Here is a 19,946-nt window from a genome sequence, read left to right as displayed (position 1 = left end):
TGTTAACTCAGTGGGTCAAAGAAGATACTAGGTTTGGAGGAGAGGGAGCATCGTCAAGACTGGACTTGGTCTTTAGTACAGAGCCAATGGTCATTGAGGAGATGAGGGTGGAGTGCCCTTTAGCAAAGAGTGATCATGCAGTTTTGGAGTTCAAGGTGATAGACGAAGAGAAATCTAGAAGAAATGAAGAATATAAAGTGGGAAGATGGAATTATGCCAAGACAGATTTTGGAAACCTAAAGAAATTCTTTCAAGAGACAAATTGATGAAATTCAAGAGTGCTAAGGAGCAAATGAAAAGTGGAAGGAATTTATAAAAATATACAAAGAAGGTGAGAAAAATTTGTACCAATAAGACAACATAGAGAAGTTGGAAAGCAGGACTGGTTTAACGATAGATGTGAAAAGGCTAGAACAAGAAAAGAGGATGCATGGAAGAGGTGGAGAAGGAAAAGACGGATTAAGCAGTGGGAAAGTTACAAAAGAGCAAGAAATGAATATGTGTTGATTAGAAGAGAAGAAAGAAAGAAACAAGAAAAGGATATAATTGATAAATGTAAAGACCAACCAAGGCTTTTTTACAGACATGTGAACAACAACATCAAAAATAGAGAAAGTATTGAAAGTTTAGAAGTAAATGGAGTATACAGTGAAGATCCCAGGAAATGGCAGAGGCTATGAATGGATGCTTTCGGAAGGTATTCACAAAGGAGACTGCTTTTGACAAACCACTGGTAATGGAACAGAAAGGGATTATGAAGGAGTTTCAAGTAACGGTGGAGGAGATCAAGAACATGATGGGGAGTTTAGAAGTGAGAAAAGCTGTGGGACCTGATGGGGTATCAGGATGGATTTTAAGAGAATGCAGGAGCAATTGGCAGAAAAAGTTTGTGAAGTAATTGATGCCTCATTAAGGGAAGGCGTAGTGCCCCAAGACTGGAAAAGAGCTAACATTGTCCCAATCTATAAATCAGGTAACAAGAGAGACCCATTGAACTATAGACCAGTGTCACTTACAAGTGTGGTAGCTAAGATGTGTGAGAGGGTGGTGAAGACTAGATGGACAGACTTCTTGGAGAAAATGACATACTTTGTGAGTGTCAATTTGGTTTTAGGAAAGGGCGTTCATGCACGACAAACCTGATATGTTACTATTCGAGGGTGATAGATGTAATACAGGAAAGAGATGGTTGGGCTGATGGAATATATCTGGATTTAAAAAAGGCCTTTGATAAGGTACCACACCAGAGACTGATCTGGAAACTTGAAATGGTAGGAGGAGTGCATGGCAGTTTACTAAAATGGATGGAAGACTTTTGGTAGGAAGAGAAATGAGAACAATAATTAAGGACAGACCATCAGAATGGGGATTGGTGGAGAGTGGAGTTCCACAGGGATCAGTGTTGGCACCAGTAATGTTCGCAGTCTACATAAATGACATGGTGGATGGGGTGTCCAGTTATGTGAGCCTATTTGCAGACGATGCAAAATTGTTACGAAAAGTGAGATGTGACAAAGATTGCGAACTACTCCAGGAAGACTTGGACAGAATATGGAAATGGAGCTGTACATGGCAAATGGAGTTCAACACGACAAAATGCAAGAAAATAGAGTTTGGCAAGAGTGAAAGAAGAATCAGGAGTATGTACAAGATAGGAAATGAAGACATAAAACCAGTCATGAAGAAAAAGACCTTGGGGTGACAATTACCAATGACCTATCGCCAGAGAGACATATAAACAAAATAATTGGAGAAGTATTGAACTTATTGAGGAACATAAGAGTGGCGTCAGATATCTAGATGAAGAAATGATGAAGAAAATAATTACTGCAATGATAAGACCGAGGCTTGAATATGCAACAATACAGTGGGCTCCGAACTTAAAGAAACACATAAGGAAACTAGAGAAAGTACAGAGGGCTGCAACGAAAATGGTGCCTGACTTAAGAGATTTGACTTATGAAGACAGACTGAAAAGAATGCAACTTCCAACCCTGGAAAACAGAAGAGAAAGGGGAGACCTGATAGCAATATACAGAGTGATGATTGGCATGGAAAAATGGATAGGGAAGATCTGTGTATGTGGAATGGAAGAATGTCGAGAGGGCATGGGAAAAACTAAAATGGCCACTTATAGGAGAGATGTGAAAAATATAGCTTCCTCATAGAAGGGTGGAAGCATGGAATAGTTTAGACGTGGAAGTGGTCAACGCAAGGAATATTCATGATTTTAAGAAAAGCTGGACATTAATAGATATGGAGAATCGGGACAACACGAGCATGTCACTAGAACCATAAAACATCCTTAAAACCCTTATAACTTCAACTAGGAGTGTTAATCTGTCACTAGAACCATAAAAACATCCTTAAAAACCCTTGAACTTAAACTACAGCCCTTTGAAAGTAGTGGCAATGTGGTGGAGGTGTTTTAGAATATGACCACCACCCAGCAGCTTTTCCATCCTGCCCCCAAATGCCTTTGAGAACAGCTGTAAAAGGAAGCTAGACAACCCTGCCCTCCCAGTCACTTGTGTGTGTGTGTTTGATCAACTTGCACAAATGTGTGTGTGTGTGTGTGTGTGTGTGTGTGTGTGTGTGTGTGTGTGTGTGTGTGTGTGTGTGTGTGTGTGTGTGTGTGTGTGTGTGTGTGTTTGATCTGCTGCAGTCTCTTACAGAACGAGCTCAGAGCTCATTATTTCCGATCTTGGGATAGGTCTGAGACCAGGCACAGCACACACCGGGACAACAAGGTCACAACTCCTCAATTTACATCCTGTACTACTCACTGCTAGGTGAACAGGGGCTACACGTGAGAGGAGACACACCCAAATATCTCCACCCGGCCGGGGAATTGTGTGTGTGTGTGTGTGTGTGTGTGTGTGTGTGTGTGTGTGTGTGTGTGTGTGTGTGTGTGTATTTACCTAGTTGTAGTTTTACAGGGCCTGGGCTTTATGCTCGTGTGGCCCCGTCTCCATATCTACACTTATCCAATCTTACTTTAAAAGTGTGCACACTTGTTGCAGACACTACTTCTTCATTTAAACTATTCCACGTCTCAATACATCTTTGCGGGAAACTATATTTTTTAACATCTCTCAGACATCTTCCTTTTCTCAGCTTTTTACTGTGCGATCTTGTGCTTCGAATGTCATATTCTTCTCTCAGGATCAGTTTCTCATTATCCACTTGGTCCATTCCATTGATCAATTTATAAACTTGTATCAGATCTCCTCTCTCTCTTTGTTCCAGGGTTGGCAGATCCATAGCCTTTAGTCTCTCCACATATGTCATCCCTTCAAATTCTGGAACCATTCTTGTAGCCATTTTTTGTAGTCTCTCCAATTTCCTTGTGTGTGTGTTCAAATATTTTCACACCAATGAGGTTGAATCTGCCGTTAAAATCAAGACTATGCGACACAGGACTCATTGATGATACAGGGCTGGAAAATACACACACACACACACACACACACACACACACACACACACACAGCCCATTAAAAATACAGTAAGGAGACACACAGGAAGCGAGACAGAGACAGACAGACAGACAGACACACACACACACACACACACACACACACACACACACACACACACACACACACACACACACATGGAGGGGATAAAAGACACACACCCAGGGAACACTCACCACTCGGGATACACAAATGACACACAGGAGAGCCAAAACAAATACACACACACACACACACACATACACATAGAGAGACACACCCAGGGCACACTCACCACTCAATCATAAGGAGTCTGTTGAGGCAGTCGTCGCCGCAGCCCACCTCGTCGCGCTCCATCTCCTCCTTGGTGAGTGAACAGTCGCACACCATTCTCCGCACCTCCTTGTTCCTCTTGCTCCTCTTCCTCTCCCCGATGTACACGTTCTCCTGCAGCGCTGTGAAGGTCTTGAGTCGCCCCTCCACCACAACTCGATTCCTCGCATCCCTCTCCTCCGCCTCCTTCCGTTTCTGCGCCTCATCCTCCTCCGATATCTTCTCCTCTTTCACTGGTTCCTCTTCCTCCTCCTCCTTCACATTCTCCTTCTCCTCCTCCTTCTCCTTCGCCTCCTGGTTCCTGCGGCCGGATCCTATAGCAAACCAGCTCCTATGTGATTGTTCCTTCTTGGGTGGCAGTCTGCGAGGGGTGTCACTGGCGGCAAGGATGGACAGGCCTGGGATCTCTTCTGTCGTGCCTGCGGTGTCCTCCAGGAAGGGTATGGTGGTGGTGGAGGCGGATGATAGCCCCAAGAACACCCCCATGCCTGTTCCGGTGATGTCGCCCTCCTGTGTTGGAAAGAGGCTTGGTGTTGTATGTTCGTTTGTTTGTTTGTTTGTTTGTGTTTCCTCCTGGTTTTTGTCGTTTTTGTCGCCAATTTCCTTCTCGGTTTTTATTGCAGTCTTGGCGGGTTCGTCTTTGCTTTTACCGTCTCTCTCTGTTTTGTTCGTCTTCGTGTCTTCTTTATTCTTCGCTGTGTCTTTCTCGCTCTTGTTGCTCCTTGTGTTTGACGTTCTCTCACTCTTATTCACCTCTTTCTCACTCTTTACACTCTTCTCCTTCTCACTCTTCACATTTTTAAGCTCATCTTTACCCTTCACCTCTTTGTCACTCTTCCCACTCTCCCTTCCCTTCACCACACCCTTCTCACCCTTGGCACTCTCCTCCCTCACCCTCATGTTCCTCCCTGACTCACCCAACACCCTTTTGTCACCCTCACACCCTTCCCTGGCTGCCTCATCACCCTGACCTGAGCTTGTGTCACTTTTGAGGGAGTTCACAGTGTCTTTGATGGATTCCTTGCCTCCCCGCGGGTCCTTCGTGTCCCTGGGGGAGTCCAAGGTGGTGGTTTTGTTGCGTAAGGACTCTCGGTTGCGTCTTGGTGAGTCCTTATCCTTCTGGCTCTCTCGGTCAATCTTAGGCGAGGGTAAGGAATCGCGGGAGTCCTTACTTTCTCTCCTGGTCTTTGGGGAGTTCTGTGGGGTGCCTCCTGTGGTTTTCTTGGGCAGGGGTGGCAAGGGAGGGACTGTGGCAGGGACAGGGGCAGGGACAGGAGCCGGGACAGGGATAGGGGCAGGGGTTGGTACAGGGGCTGGAACAGGGGTAGGGACAGGGGTTGGGATAGAGGTAGGAATAGCAGCAGGCGGTTTATTGTCAGTGCAGGGTGTCGATGGTGTTTCTTTATTGTTCTTAGGTGTATTTTCCTCCTTCTCCTCCTTCTTCTCTTCAGTTTCCTCCACTTTCCTCCGCTTCCTCTTGTCCTCCTCCTTGGCGTCCATGAGTCTCTTCCTCTTGGTTTCCTCCTCCTTGCTTTCCTCCGCCTTATCTTTCCTCACCACGTCCGCTTCTTTCCTCCGTTTGGACGCTGGGGAGCTTGGCACTTCCTCCTCCTTTTCCTCTACTTTCTGAGGCTCACTTGTACTTTCCTCCTTCTCTCTCCTCTCTCTCTTCCCTCCCACTCTCTTCTCCTCCTTGCACAAATCAGGAGGGAGTGGAATATTCTCGATTCTCTTTAACTCCTGGCTGGCGTTCCCCTGTGGGCTGCCCTGTGGTGCCTCTCCCCCCCTCCCTATGTTTGGCAGAGGAGGTGTGGGTATAGCAGGGGTAGTATTAACACCACCCTGCACGTCAGACACCCCCCGCCCTGCCAGGAGTACCACAGGGGAGGTGCGTGTCCCCCTGTTAAGCCTGGGGTCAGTGGGTAACTCAGAAGAGGCTGTGGATTGTGGTGTGTGTGTGGTGGTGGGCATGGTGGTGGTGGGGATGGCGATGGTAGAGATGGTGGTGTTGATGGCAGTGGCAGCAGTGGTGGTGGTGGTGGTGGTGATGGTGTCTATAGATGTGGTGTTGGTGGTGTTGGTGGTGGTGACAGTTCCATTGGTGATGATGGATGGTGAGGATACAACACTGAGGGTATCCTGTGAGGTGTCTGTGTGTGTGTGTGTCTGTGAAGGTGCCTTGTCCTGCTCACTTTCCTGGCACTCCTTCACCTCTGCTTTCTCCGCCTGGCCGAGTCTCTCACCTCTATCGCAGGCAGGTAATGAGTCAGGTGTGTCATGGGTGTCAGGTGTGTCATGGGTGGTGGGTGTCAGGTGTGTTGCGTCCTCCACATTCTCTTTACCTGTCATTTTATCTTCGTTTAGCTCAACAGGTGAAGTTTCTGGTTTTGTTAGCTTTGTTTCTTGTTTACCTTCTTCTTCCTCTAGTTCTCCCTGGTTCTCCTCCTTGCCTCTCCCTCTCTTCCTGGTTTTCCTCCGGGTTTCCTCCACTGGTCTGCCACTTCTTGTCATCCTCGTGCACTCCTCAGCCTCCCCGTCCACCTCCAGACCATTGGGAAGGGCGTGGCAGGGCTCCTCTTTGCTGTCCTCTTGGTTATCTTTCTTCCTCCTCTTCTCCTTCTTCTCCTCCACGTCCTCTTTCCTCCTCTCGCCTCTTTCCTCAAAATCATCTTCACTCCTCTCCTTGTCACCTCTCTCCTCCACCTCCTCAATCCTCTCCTTCCTCTTCCTCTTCTCCTCACAGTCCTCACTCAGTTTCCTCCCTTCCTCCTCCTCCTCCTTGGTATCCTTCCTCCCCCGGTCACTCTTCTCCTCCACCTCCTCGCTCCGGCTGTCCTTCCTCCGTGCCGTGGCCTTCCTGGGGCGGCCTGGGGTGGGGGTTGGGGGGGCGGAGGTGCACTCAGGCGACGCTAACCCAGACACAATCTTCTTAAAGCAACTGTCCACCTCGTCGTCGGCAAATCGCGAGTTAGGTTTGCGAGTCCGTCCCGAGCGTCTGACTGGGGTGGTGGTGGTGGTGGTGGTAGTGGTGCCAGGGAGGGTAGTGTCGGTGGTATCCCCATTCATTATTGTGGCAGGGGGTTACTGGTGCTGGTGTGGTCTGTGGCACTGCAGGGATGGCCCACCTGGTGCCTCGCCTCGCCTCCTCCTCCTTGCTTGTGTTGGCTGCCTTGCTGCCTGTCGGGGAAAAAGACTCGTGTTATGTTTGAAGTGCTGGGATGAAATGCTGTGTCCCGCTGGTAATAGGACACAGTGATATCCCTCTTCAGTACTGGGACACACTTTTACCTTGAGTTTTGAGTACGATTAGACATTTTATAGAGATTAGGAAGGATGTATGAAGGTCAGAAGATTAATGGCCACAGTCCTCACTATAATGGAACATGTTTATACCATGAGTTTTAAGTACGACTAGACATTTTATTGACATTAAGAAGGGTGTATGGAGGTCAGAAGATTAATGGCCAGTCTCTTCACTATTTCAATCATAAGATCACCAAACAGTAAGCAGAAAGAATGTGGAAATGTGTCAAGGTACTGAAGGGGTTAAGAGGTGGTAGGATGAAATGTGTTCTGCTGGAGAGGGAAAAACAAGAGATATTTAAGAGGTGGTGGAATGAAATGCTATGTTCTGCTGGTGACGGAAAATAATTGAGTCTAAAATTAATGGAAGGGAAAAAGCTAATAAATACACACAGGAAAAGGAGAGAGAAAAAGAGGAAACCTGTAAAAACAAAACATTCAGAATACCAGAAAGAAAAAGACGAAAAAATATATATATATATATTTCTTGAAGACAAAAACAAACCAAGACAAAATAAAGGAATAAAATGGTAAAGAAAGAGGAAAAAAAGACACCAGGGAAAAAAAATTAAATAAATAAATAAAATAAAAAATTAAACAAATAAATAAAATAATATGTGAAAGAAAGAGAAGGAAGGAGAGAAGCAGAAGAATGAACACCTTGCACGTGACGACACCACCAGATGCCTGCACCACCACCACCACCACCACCACCACACAGCTGAGGTCATGAAAGTCGGCAACTCAGCACATTAAGCTTCACGAAAACAGCTAGAAATGAATGATGGTGCAAAGAATACATGATGATGATGATATGGTGGTGGTGGTGGTGGTGGTGGTGGTGGTGGTGGTGGTGGTGGTGGTGGTGGCAATGTTTCTAATTCATTCCTTTATCAACTGCAGGTGCAACAAACTTTCTAATGGGTATAGCTTCCTTTAATGTTGTCTAACCTAACCTAACCTAACCTAACCTAACCTAACCTAACTTAACCTAACCTTTCTAGTCTTGAATAAATTTGATGGTCATTTTTCTTTTCTTTCTTTCTTTATTTCTTTATTTATTTTATCTATTTTTTTTTGTGTGGTTACGAGTTATTGTAGTTTAATTTATGACAAGTAGAATTTTGTAACTCATTCTTGTCATATAAACTACAAGCACTCAACTCTTTCACTGGCACAGCTCCTCATAACACTGACATTTGTAGTTTTGGACAAGTTAGTCAGTCATGTGTTTTGAAAGCCTTAATAGCTGCGGCACCTGTAAAAATTTTGTACGATCTGATAATAATGATAGTTTCTTTTAATATTGATGTTTTTGCTTTGTATAAGTTACATGAGTGTTTTGAAAGAATCAATAATTGTAACGTCCGTAAAATTTTGTACGATTTAATAATATTGATAGTTTCCAATAATCTTGATATTTTCTTTTTTTTTTGTATGTATCAAGAGAAAACTAAAAAAATAATAATAATAATAATAATAATAAACAAATAAATAAATAAATAAAACAAATAAATAAATAAATAAATAAAAATAATAATTTCAAACCCCTTTACATGTCCAAGAGTGTTTGACAAAAGAACAAGATAAATGTCTTAGAAATACAGAAGCAGGTGTGGAGTTCCAGAGTTCCCCATGCTTTGTAAAAGTTAGATGAGGGCTTTGACACTTAACAACTGTGACGTCAGTAAAATTTTGTACAATTTGATGATAATGATGCAGTTTTTTTTATAATTGTGATGTTTTTTGGTTTGTGTATGTTAAGGTGAGTGTTTTTTGAGATTTCATAATTGTGACATCTGTAAAATTTTGTGTGATTTGTTACTAATGATGCAGTTTCTTATAATTGTGATGTTCTTTGCTTTGTATAAGTTAGACGAGTGTCTTGAAAGACTTAATAACAGCAGCTTACTTTTTGATAGGGTATAATGTCATAGGATTGATAATAATGATACAGTTTCTTATACGTACTGTTGATGTCTTTTGTTTTGTTTAAGTTATGAAAGCCTTAACAACTGTACCTAAAGTTTTGGTGAGTTAGATGAGTGTGTTGAAATACTAAACTAGACCATATATGGAGACATGGAGACAGGACACTATGAGCCCTGCTCAAACCCTGTACAATACAACTAGGTAAACTAGGTAAACACAAACACACAAACAAACACACACACACACACACAGGAGCAATTGCATCAGTGAGCCTTTTTTCTCCCTTTAACTCCATCACCCTTGCCCAGCACCAAAAAACAATAAATACCATATTTGACGGCATAAAGGACGCACCTCTTCCCCAAAATTTCTGCTCAAAAATTTTCCCACGTCTAATATGCGAAACAGAGACTTCCCTTACACTAATCTTCTCCCTGACACTCACTGGCCAAGCTTACCATCAGTATTTCTACTACCCTAACTGTATGCATCATTATTTCATTCCTGGTATTGTTATTGATACCAGTATTACCACTTTAAAAAAACAATTATTGTAAAAATGAAAGCAATCTAACCAGTGAGGTTGTGATGCATGTTTATAAATACCAGCAGATTGGAACCCGACTTGATGCCATCTAGCGGTGAGGAGCAACACCAGGTTCATGATCATAACAACACATCAACATCCTCACCATTATGGCACCAGGAGGAAAAGATCAAGCTACACAGTCTCCTACACACTACAAGTGGCAGATTATGCCACAAAGCATGGCAACAGAGCAGCAGCAACAAGGGCTTCTGGGCCAACACCTAAAAGAAAAAATGATGTGTGTCTGGTGACAGCAAGAAAACAAAGTGAAGAGCGCAAGGAAAGGTAAACCTAACCTTCGTTGTCCGGCCTCACACTGGCCACAACTTGAGGATGACATCAAAAAGGGTGGTAAATGAAAGTACTTCAGGGAGAAGTGTTTCTACCAAAATGATCATTCCTATTTTGCTTCATTTGCTGTTTTTACAATTACAATACTATTTATTGCAATATTTTGCTGCTACTTATTGCTTGTCTGTACAGCCAACTTGCTTCTGCGGCAATGTTTCTGCTTGTGTAATGTGTTGCTATCTTGCTTTCAACAGTATAAGCTTTAATACAATACAATGTCTATTCCTGAATTTAACCTGCTTAAATAGGAGTGCATCTTATATGTATGTATATCCTATATGCCGGCAAATACAGTAAATAAATAAATAAATAACTGGTATCCATATAAAAAAAAATAAACAAATAAATAAAATAAACAAATAAACCGCAAACATTTTCATCCTTTAAGCTCCCAAGAAATGTAAACCTCACCGTCTGACGCCCATAATAAAAGCAGAGTGAGCACAGGGTGAGCAGAGAGGTGAGGTGGTCAGTGGTGCAATGCTGACCTCATATGCTGTGTGGGTGGATCAATGGATGGATGGCAGAGGGCAGATGGGGTTGCTTTGTTAATACTTATGGAGATGTGGTGTAATATTTGGAAGGGAAGGGAAGGGAAGGGAAGGGAAGGGAAGGGAAGGGAAGAGAAGAGAAGAGAAGAGAAGAGAAGAGAAGAGAAGAGAAGAGGAGGGAAGGAAAGGAAAGGAAAGGGGAGGAGAGGAGAGGAAAGACAAGAAAATAAAGCAAATGAATAATATAAAAATAAAAGAATACATGAAAGTAAAAAGGGAAAGAAGTAATGGGAGGGAGTGAGGTAGGAAGAGATAGAGGGATGGATGAATGGATGAAAGGAAGGGGAAGAAAGTAGTACAAAAATAATAAATAAATAATAACAAAATAAAACAAAAATATAGAGGGGAAGATGGGATGAGAGGGAGGGAGAGAGGGATAGATGGAAGAAAAGAAAAAATAATAGCAGAAAACCATAAAAAATAGAACAAGAAATAAAAAAATAAAAGTATGTAAAATAAAAACAAAGATGATACAAATACAAAAACATAAAATATTAATAAATCAATACCTAAAACCACACCAGAAACATAAAAAGATTGACAAAACCAGCTTACTTCTATAAACAAAAGTACAACAATAGCTATCAAACACACCACTCCCTGAAACACACTGACACTAACCAAAACAACACACACCACAAACAACAGAATGAACAAAATCACCACACCCCAAGAAGAGACAAGTACAATAATAGCTAGCAAAGATATGACTCACTGAAAGGGATACACACACACACACACACACACACACACACACACACACACACACACACACACACACACACACACACACACGGCCCGGTAGCTCAGTGGTTAGAGCGCTGGCTTCACAAGCCAGATGACCGGGGTTTGATTCCCCGGCCGGGTGGAGATATTTGGGTGTGTCTCCTTTCACGTGTAGGTGGTGTTCACCTAGCAGTGAGTAGGTACGGGACGTAAATCGAGGAGTTGTGACCTTGTTGTCCCGGTGTGTGGTGTGTGCCTGGTCTCAGGCCTATCCCAAGATCGGAAATAATGACCTCTGAGCTCGTTCCGTAGGGTAACGTCTGGATGTCTCGTCAGAGACTGCAGCAGATCAAAAACAGTGAATTACACACACACCACTAATCCCACTGAAAGAGACCCCACACTAACCTCAACACACAAACACATAAACTAACCTCAACACAACACTAATCTCACTGAAGGAGACTCACTCACTCACTCTCACACACACACACACACACACACACACACACTAATCTCTCCTGACCTTACGCATGGAAACAGTGACCTTTGAGCAGCTACACTTATAACACCCAGGAAGCTTTGCCTATTAAACTGAATGTGGAGTTACGCTGCTTAAGAGGAGATATGATGGTAGAGAAAAGAAAACTTGTCTGTCTGTCTGTGTGACTGTCTAACAAATTATCTACCTATCTATCTATCTATCTATGCACATACAAGGCTGGCAATCTCACACCATACGCTCATAGATAGATAGTTAGATAGTTTACCGACCCTAAAAATACATGTTAACAAAATGCCTCAATTAACACACACAGACACACACACACACACACACACACACACACACACACACACACACAGCCATCTCAGCTCCTAGTAATGTTAAGTTAGGTTAGATTAGGTCACCTTTGTCACAGAGGGATCTGGAACTGTGGCTTTAATATCAGAAAGGGTTATACTGTAAACCCTTTCAGTACTGGGACGCATTTTTTACCTTGCTTTTTGAGTGTGATTAGACAATTTTATTTGCAATAGGAAGGGTCTATGGAGGTCAGAAGATTAATGGCCCCAGTCTTCACTATTTTAATCCCCACACAAGTTTCTGAAGCTGTATCACCAAAAACAGCAAATAGAATGAATATGAAAACACGTCACGGTACTAAAGACCTCAAATAAGATAGAGTTTTTGAGTTATGCTGCTAAATGAATGGCTGTAATGCTGAAACAAGACGGTGGATTGAGTATCAGAAAGTTATGTTGTTAAATATTCAAGATGGATTTTAATGGTGAAACAAGACCATGGTTTGAGTATTGGAAAGGGTTATGCTGTTAAATAAATAGTTTTAGAGTCATGCTGCCACCATGGTACAGTGGAACCGTGCATGCTTTGGGGGTCCGAGGGTCTCCAAGCGCATGGGTTCAAATCCTGTCCACGGTCTGAGTGTAGGTTGGGCTTCCTTACTCGGGGCAACATTATCCTAGTGGGTGGGCTTTGAGATAGGAGGCACCCCGAAAAGTATCCCCTTTAAGCCCAGAAATTCCAGTGAAAAGCTCACATGGTATAAATAAATAAAAAATAATAATAAATAAATAAATGATGTAATGGTGAAACAAGACTGTGGATTGAGTATTGTAGTGTTATGCTGTTAAATAAAGAGTTTTAGAGTTATGCCATGCCAGAGTTATGCCACCATGGTATGGTGGAATCACGTGTGATTTGGGGTCCAAGGGGTCTCCAAGTGCATGGGTTCAAATCCTAGCCACGGTCCGAGTGTAGTTTGGGGTTCCTTACTCAGGATAACGGTTCCCTAGTGGATGGGCTTTCAGATAGGAGGTACCCAAAAAAGTATGTCCTTTAGCCCATAAATTCCCAAGAAAACTCCATATTGTATAAAAAAGTAAATAAAATAAAAAAAATAATAAATAAATAAATAACAGTAATAATAAAAATCAAAATAAAGAAATGAATGGATGTAATGGTGAAACAAGACAATGGTTTGAGTATTGGAAAGGATTATGCTGTTATATGTGATGGAGTTGAAAGTTATGGTGCTTAGTGAACGGATGTAATGCTGAAACGATGTAGTTATGCTGCCAAAACCTGTTGCACTAAACTCATCCAAGGAAAGTCAGGTTGTTCCACGGATAACACACCAGCCTTAACCAAACCAAACTTACCCTAACCTAAAATAGCCCAACCTAACTTAACCTAATCTAATCCAATTTTAACTTAGCCTAACCTAATTCAACTTGACCTAACTTAACCCAACATAGCCAGTTAAAAAAAAAAAAGTAAATAAATAAATACACACAAAAAAATAAATAAAAAAAAATTTAAATAAATAAATAAATAAAACAACCTAAAAACTTATAACCCAACCAAACTTGGAAAAAAAAGCACACACACACACACACACACACACACACACACACACACACACACACACACACACACACACACACACACGCAGTGCAGTGCACACGACTCACAATCAACACACACACACACACACACACCGCGCAGTGTAGTGTTTAGTGTGTTCTTCACCTAGCAGTAAAGAGGACCGGGTTGTAACTGAGCGGCGAGGCAAATGGGCGCAGCTCTTAATGTGTGGGGTGTGTTCACCTAGCAGTAAATAGGTACGGGATGTAACTGGAGGGGTTGTGGCCTCGCTTTCCCGGTGTGTGGAGTGTGTTGTGGTCTCAGTCCTACCCGAAGATCGATCTATGAGCTCTGAGCTCGCTCCATAATGGGGAAGACTGGCTGGGTGACCAGCAGACGACCGAGGTGAATTACACACACACCCTTACCAATTTCTTAACCTAACCTAACTTAATGTAAACTAACCCAACAAAGTCCAACCTAACCAACCCAAAACACATCATTCATAACCTAGCCTACCCTTTTTAATATGACCTACCCTAAAATAAGCCTAACCTAACCTAACCTATCCAAACCCTAACTTCCTATTTTCTCAGTAATTGTGGAGGTTTTGTGGTGTTTTTAGCATTAATAACTGTCGAATGCCACATTGAAAAGGTTAGTACAGGCGGAATTAATAAAGAAAGGGAGAGGTAGAATTAATAGGAGTATAGGTAAAATTAATAGATGGGGAGGCAGAAGTAGTAAAGACACAGGTGGAATGAATTAAGATACAGGTAGAATTAATAGACAGGTATAATCAAGAGAGGTAGAATTAGTAAGGATACAGGTAGAATTGATAAAGACAGAGGTAGAATTAATAAAGCTAGATGGATGGTATTACAAGCAACACTACAGCCACAAGAGTGTTACAAGCTTTACAACAGCAGTGCCACATTAACCCCTTCAGTACTGGGATGCATTTTTACCTTGAGATTTGTGTACCATTAGACCATTTTTATTGACATAAGAAGGGTCTATTGAGGGCAGAAGATTAACCCTTCCCGGCAGAGGATCTCTATATGTATAGACGTTTTGAAATTGACTTTTTTGTCGGATCATCTATAATATGGATGTGATCTAATTTTACTGCACCAAGTTGTAGTGTGGTCTGTATGTAGACGATTCCTTACAAGTAACAAAATTTATTAAGTGAATCATTATTTGACATCTCAAACATCCAAACACTGGTCAGCACTGTCTCTCACAGCAAGTCACCACTTGTGCTTTGTCAGTGGTGGACGTGCTACACACATTAGCTAATATTGGAAATGTTTCCATTTTCTACTTTCTTTTATTGTCAGTCTATCATGTTAAGGAGAAAGAACTGTACCACACTGCAGCAGCGATGCCTAAAAATTAAAAGGTGCAAAACAAACATGTGAAAAAATACAAAGAAAAGTGGAAGTAAATAACATCCTGGTCACAAGTCCTGGATTTGAGTAACTCCAGACATTGATATAAATATTTTGACATGCATTATCATCAACCAAACACAAATAACACCTATATCATAGATTCAACTGTTTGCTCCATTTTGTGGCAGAGTCTATATATAGATTTTTTTCTTTTAACCCCTTCAGCATAGGGATGTACACATGTACGTTTTTTCTCACTCCGTACACAGTACAGGGACGTATACCCGTACGTCCTCTTCCATTGCAATCTTTATGGCTGAAGTAACAACACGTTTCAGCATGCTGGGTGGCTAGTTTATGGTCTGTGGATACTGTACTGTACTCTGGAGGTTTCTCAAGCTCCGCCCACAATCCTGGGACCCAATGATATGCTGAGTTGTCAATGATGTCGGGCAACATCACACGCCACTTACCAGAGTTTGCCTGCCCACGTGAAGCTTTTTGCCATTTTTTGACATTGAAATTATAGATAAGCTTTGTGATTGAATGAGAGTGCTGCTGAGTATTTTACTGTGACAAAAAAACGTAAGGTGAATGGACTGTTATGGAGGCCTGTGAATAGTAATGACATGTACGTGTTTGAGAGTTTGTTGATGGTTATAGGGGTAAATAAAATGTCCCGTATGTACATGTACTGGGCAAAAGACTTCATGGTGGGTGGCCATAAGATTTTTTGCAAGGGGGCAAATGACTCGTTCAAGACTTCTGTGCCTTCTCAAGTTCCTAAGGTTTGTCAGCCCTGACGAGGTAAAGAAGAACAGCCCGAAATCCAGATTAGAGCCTTTCCTCAACCTACTGCGGCAACGAAGCCAGATTTTGCTCACACCATGCAAAGACGTTGCTGTGCCTATAGCATCTGTAGGTCTATTTAAAGAGTATGGGAAAGCCTACACAGCTTCCACCCATTATTTATAGTGGTAGCCATATTAGGGCCCATATCACCACCCAAGTGCATCTTTTGTGTACGGCAGTTACACATCCATCTTGAACCTGGGTATCATGGTGACATGTAGGCAACTTTAAACCATTCCACAAATGACAAAGTTTCAAGGTGGTACATGGTGGGATTTGAACCTATGCATGAACGTCTGCCTGATCCTATGCTCACCACCTTATCCACTATGCTACCACCTCTCTTACTATACCATCAGGTAGTAAATCAGTAGGAATACCCAAAGGACAATTCATTCAAGGCACATTGTCTTCTCTCAACAACTTTTCTTTACACTGCAATTAGGTTTTAATCCCTTCACAGTAAGGGGGCAAATTTCTCAAATAATCTATATATAGACTCAATTGTTTGTTCAGTTTTGCAGCAGAGTCTATATAGAGATGCCACTCATTCTGTTTTGCTGCACAATCTATACATATACGTATACACTCAGTTGTTTGTTCAATTTTACAGCAGAATCAATATAGAGATGTTAATCTGGAATTCCCATTTGCAGGAAAACTATACATAAACATAGACGTATGAATGAAAGTCGGTAATATCTACATATACATAGATGATTTTTTTTACTTGTTAGTTCACTGATCTGCCCTGCCGCCAGGAAGAGGCTAATGGTTACAGTCTTCACTATCTCAATCCCCCACATAAGTTTCTGAAGCTGTATCAAATCACCAAATAGTGAACACAATGAATATGGAAACACGTCATGGTACTGAAGAGGCTAAGGATCTGAAGTGTCTGGCCTGCATGGCTGACACAACACACGTTTTGCAGTTCACCTTAATGCAAGATGTTTACTGAAGCACTGTCTGCCCCACACACCTCACACACACACACACACACACACACACACACACACACACACACACACACACATATATACACACACACACACACACCAATCTTTATCTCCCCCACAGGAAGGTGGCTGTGATAAAACACCCTCATGCAGGCTGTCACTCACCATTCGTTACCATATCACTCATCACTCACTCACCAATCAGTACCATACACTCACCACTTTCTTTAATATAAGAGGGGAAAACTGGCCAAGATGAAAAAAAAAATAAATAAATTGAAAAAAATATCAAATAAATAAATAAAATTGATAAATAAGTAAATAGACCTACTTAGTTGCCAGTCCCCTTGCAGGTCTTCACCACTCGTCCCTGATAACTGAACACTCACTCCCTCACCAGAATACTAACAGCTCATTTATTCACTCAACTGCCCACCACTCACCACCACCACCATACACTAAAATACCAATGGCTTATTTCTTATTCATTTGTCATTTGTGTGTTGTTCTGTCATTTCTCCTGTCTGGTATAAAATAAAGGTAAATAAGGCAAATAAAAGTAAGACAAAAGTATATGAGTGTGTGTGACTGGTGGCCTGGTGTACACTGAAGGTAGATGATGTTTACTACAGGTGCTCCCTCATGTGTGACTGGCTCGTGTTTGTGAAAATACAAGTGTGTAACCAACAATCATTCAGTGAACCTCAGACTCAATATGGAAAGTAGGGATATGTTGTGTGTGTGCCCCCAACACCCATGAAATATTGCATCTAAATACTTATTGTCCAAAGTAATAAAAGATATGTTCAATGAATACAATAAACACAAGAATAAAGCAACAACATAAAATAAATTAAAGTAATTGAACTTAATCTTGTTTTAATTAATATTGTTGTTGTTATTACTATAATTGTCATTATTACCATCATTTTCTACTATTCATTTATATGTACTACAGTGACGCTTCCTGTCTCTGTCTGCGCGATCACACTAGTGGGCCGGCTCTGTTCAGTGAGTCACAGTCAGACTCTGGGGAGTGTGTCACATCACACACCACATCATGTCACGAGGCAACAATCATTCACTGCTGGAGGGGGAAAACACTGTTCCCCGGGAAAGTCAGTGCAAGGAACAACACCAAACACTGTGTGACACGGCCTCACTGTGATGAGAGACTTGCTGTTGCTGGTGCCACAGAGGCCGGCTACTAACTCAGTCACAAAACAACTCACCCTCACTAAATACTGAACAGATACATAACAAAACGTAAATGATATCTGGTCTTGTCACCATTAACCCATCTGGTCAATTAATATACAAAACATTAACCAAACAAAATGAATAATACATAAATAAATAGACAAATAAATAAATGAAAAAATCTGATCTATACTACGCTAAACTTTCCTGCCATAACAAAACCTATCCTGTCAATAAAAAAAAATAAATAAAACAAACAAATAAAAATAAAGATAAAAATAAATTAAGACAAAAATACACAATAATAAAAACAATAAAAAGAACTTCACATCACTAGACACATCATCAATTAATACAAAAAATAAGTAATATAAATCAATAAATAACAGAAGCTTACCTAAACATTCCTGCCACAACTAAACCCACACACACACACACACACACACACACACACACACACACACACACACACACACACACACACACCAGTCCTTTGATCAACTGTCTTACTTTGAACACGGAACCAAAGTAAGAGTCTACGAACAGAGGCACTCCTGGGATACATAGAGTGCTCATTAATTCATCTCTACAGGTACAGCAACAATTAATCTCCACAGGTACAACTCATCTCTACAACAAAAGCTTTCCCTTGTTAGTTCATCTCCACAGGTACAAAAGCTTTCCCTCTTCAATTAATCTCCACAGGTACAAAAGTTTTCCCTGGTCAATTAATCTCCACAGGTACAAAAGTTTTCCCTCGTCAATTAATCTCCACAGGTACAAAAGTTTTCCTTCAATTAATCTCCACAGGTACAAAAGTTTTCCCTCGTCAATTAATCTCCACAGGTACAAAAGTTTTCCCTCATCAATTAATCTCCACAGGTACAAAAGTTCTCCTCGTCAATTAATCTCCAGAGGTACAAAGTTTTCCTCATCAATTAATCTCCACAGGTACAAAAGTCAATTAATCTCCACAGGTACAAAAGTTCTCCCTCGTCAATTAATCTCCAGAGGTACAAAAGTTTTCCCTCATCAATTAATATCCACAGGTACAAAATCAATTAATCTCCACAGGTACAAAAGTTAATCTCCACAGGTACAAAGTCAATTAATCTTCACAGGTACAAAAGTTTTCCGTCAATTAATCTCTACAGGTACAAAAGTTTTCCCTCATCAATTAATCTCCACAGGTACAAAAGTTTTCCCTCATCAATTAATCTCCACAGGTACAAAAGTTTTCCCTTGTCAATTAATCTCCACAGGTACAAAAGTTTTCCCTCATCAATTAATCTCCACAGGTACAAAAGTTTTCCCTCATCAATTAATCTCCACAGGTACAAAAGTTTTCCCTCGTCAATTAATCTCCACAGGTACAAAAGTTTTCCCTCATCAATTAATCTCCACAGGTACAAAAGTTTTCCCTCGTCAATTAATCTCCACAGGTACAAAAGTTTTCCCTCGTCAATTAATCTCCACAGGTACAAAAATTTTCCCTGGTCAACTCCTCTCTACAACAAAAGCTTTTCATTGTTAGTTCATCTCTACAGGTACAAAAGCTTTCCCTCGTCAATTCATCTCTACAGGTACAACCCTACAGGTTAATCCCTTCAGCACTGGGATGCTTTTTTAACCATGAGATTTGTGTACAATTTAACAATTCTATTTACATTATGAATTATCTATGGAGGTCAGAAGATTAATGGCCACAGTCTTCACTATTTCAATCCCCACAAAAATCACCAAATAGTAACCAGAATGAATATGAAAACACGTCATGGTACTGAAGGGGTTAATTTATTACAGGTACAACAAAAGCTTTCCCTCGTTAACCCCTTCAGCACTGGGATGCTTTTTACCATGAGATTTGTGTAAAATTTAACAATTTATTTACATTATGAATTATCTATGG

The 19,946-nt window shown here is 41.4% G+C and overlaps 1 protein-coding gene across 5 annotated transcripts in view; it reads right to left on the bottom strand.

Annotated features, from left to right (window-relative positions):
• LOC123507790 (probable histone-lysine N-methyltransferase CG1716) overlaps nucleotides 1-19,946 on the bottom strand; it is a 92,700-nt gene that overhangs the window by 57,876 nt on the left and 14,878 nt on the right. For all 5 annotated transcript variants that reach the window (XM_045260996.1, XM_045261010.1, XM_045261017.1 and 2 more), the window contains one exon: nucleotides 3,754-6,968. In XM_045260996.1, coding sequence (XP_045116931.1) covers nucleotides 3,754-6,857 — 3,104 coding nt within the window. In that variant the 5' untranslated portion in view covers nucleotides 6,858-6,968. The remainder of the gene's footprint in view (nucleotides 1-3,753; nucleotides 6,969-19,946) is intronic.

The sequence above is a fragment of the Portunus trituberculatus genome, chromosome 3 (assembly GCF_017591435.1).
Source record: "Portunus trituberculatus isolate SZX2019 chromosome 3, ASM1759143v1, whole genome shotgun sequence".
NCBI lineage: Eukaryota > Metazoa > Arthropoda > Malacostraca > Decapoda > Portunidae > Portunus > Portunus trituberculatus.
The sequence above is the reverse complement of the archived record's forward strand: the minus strand, read 5'-3'. Positions and strand labels throughout refer to the sequence as shown.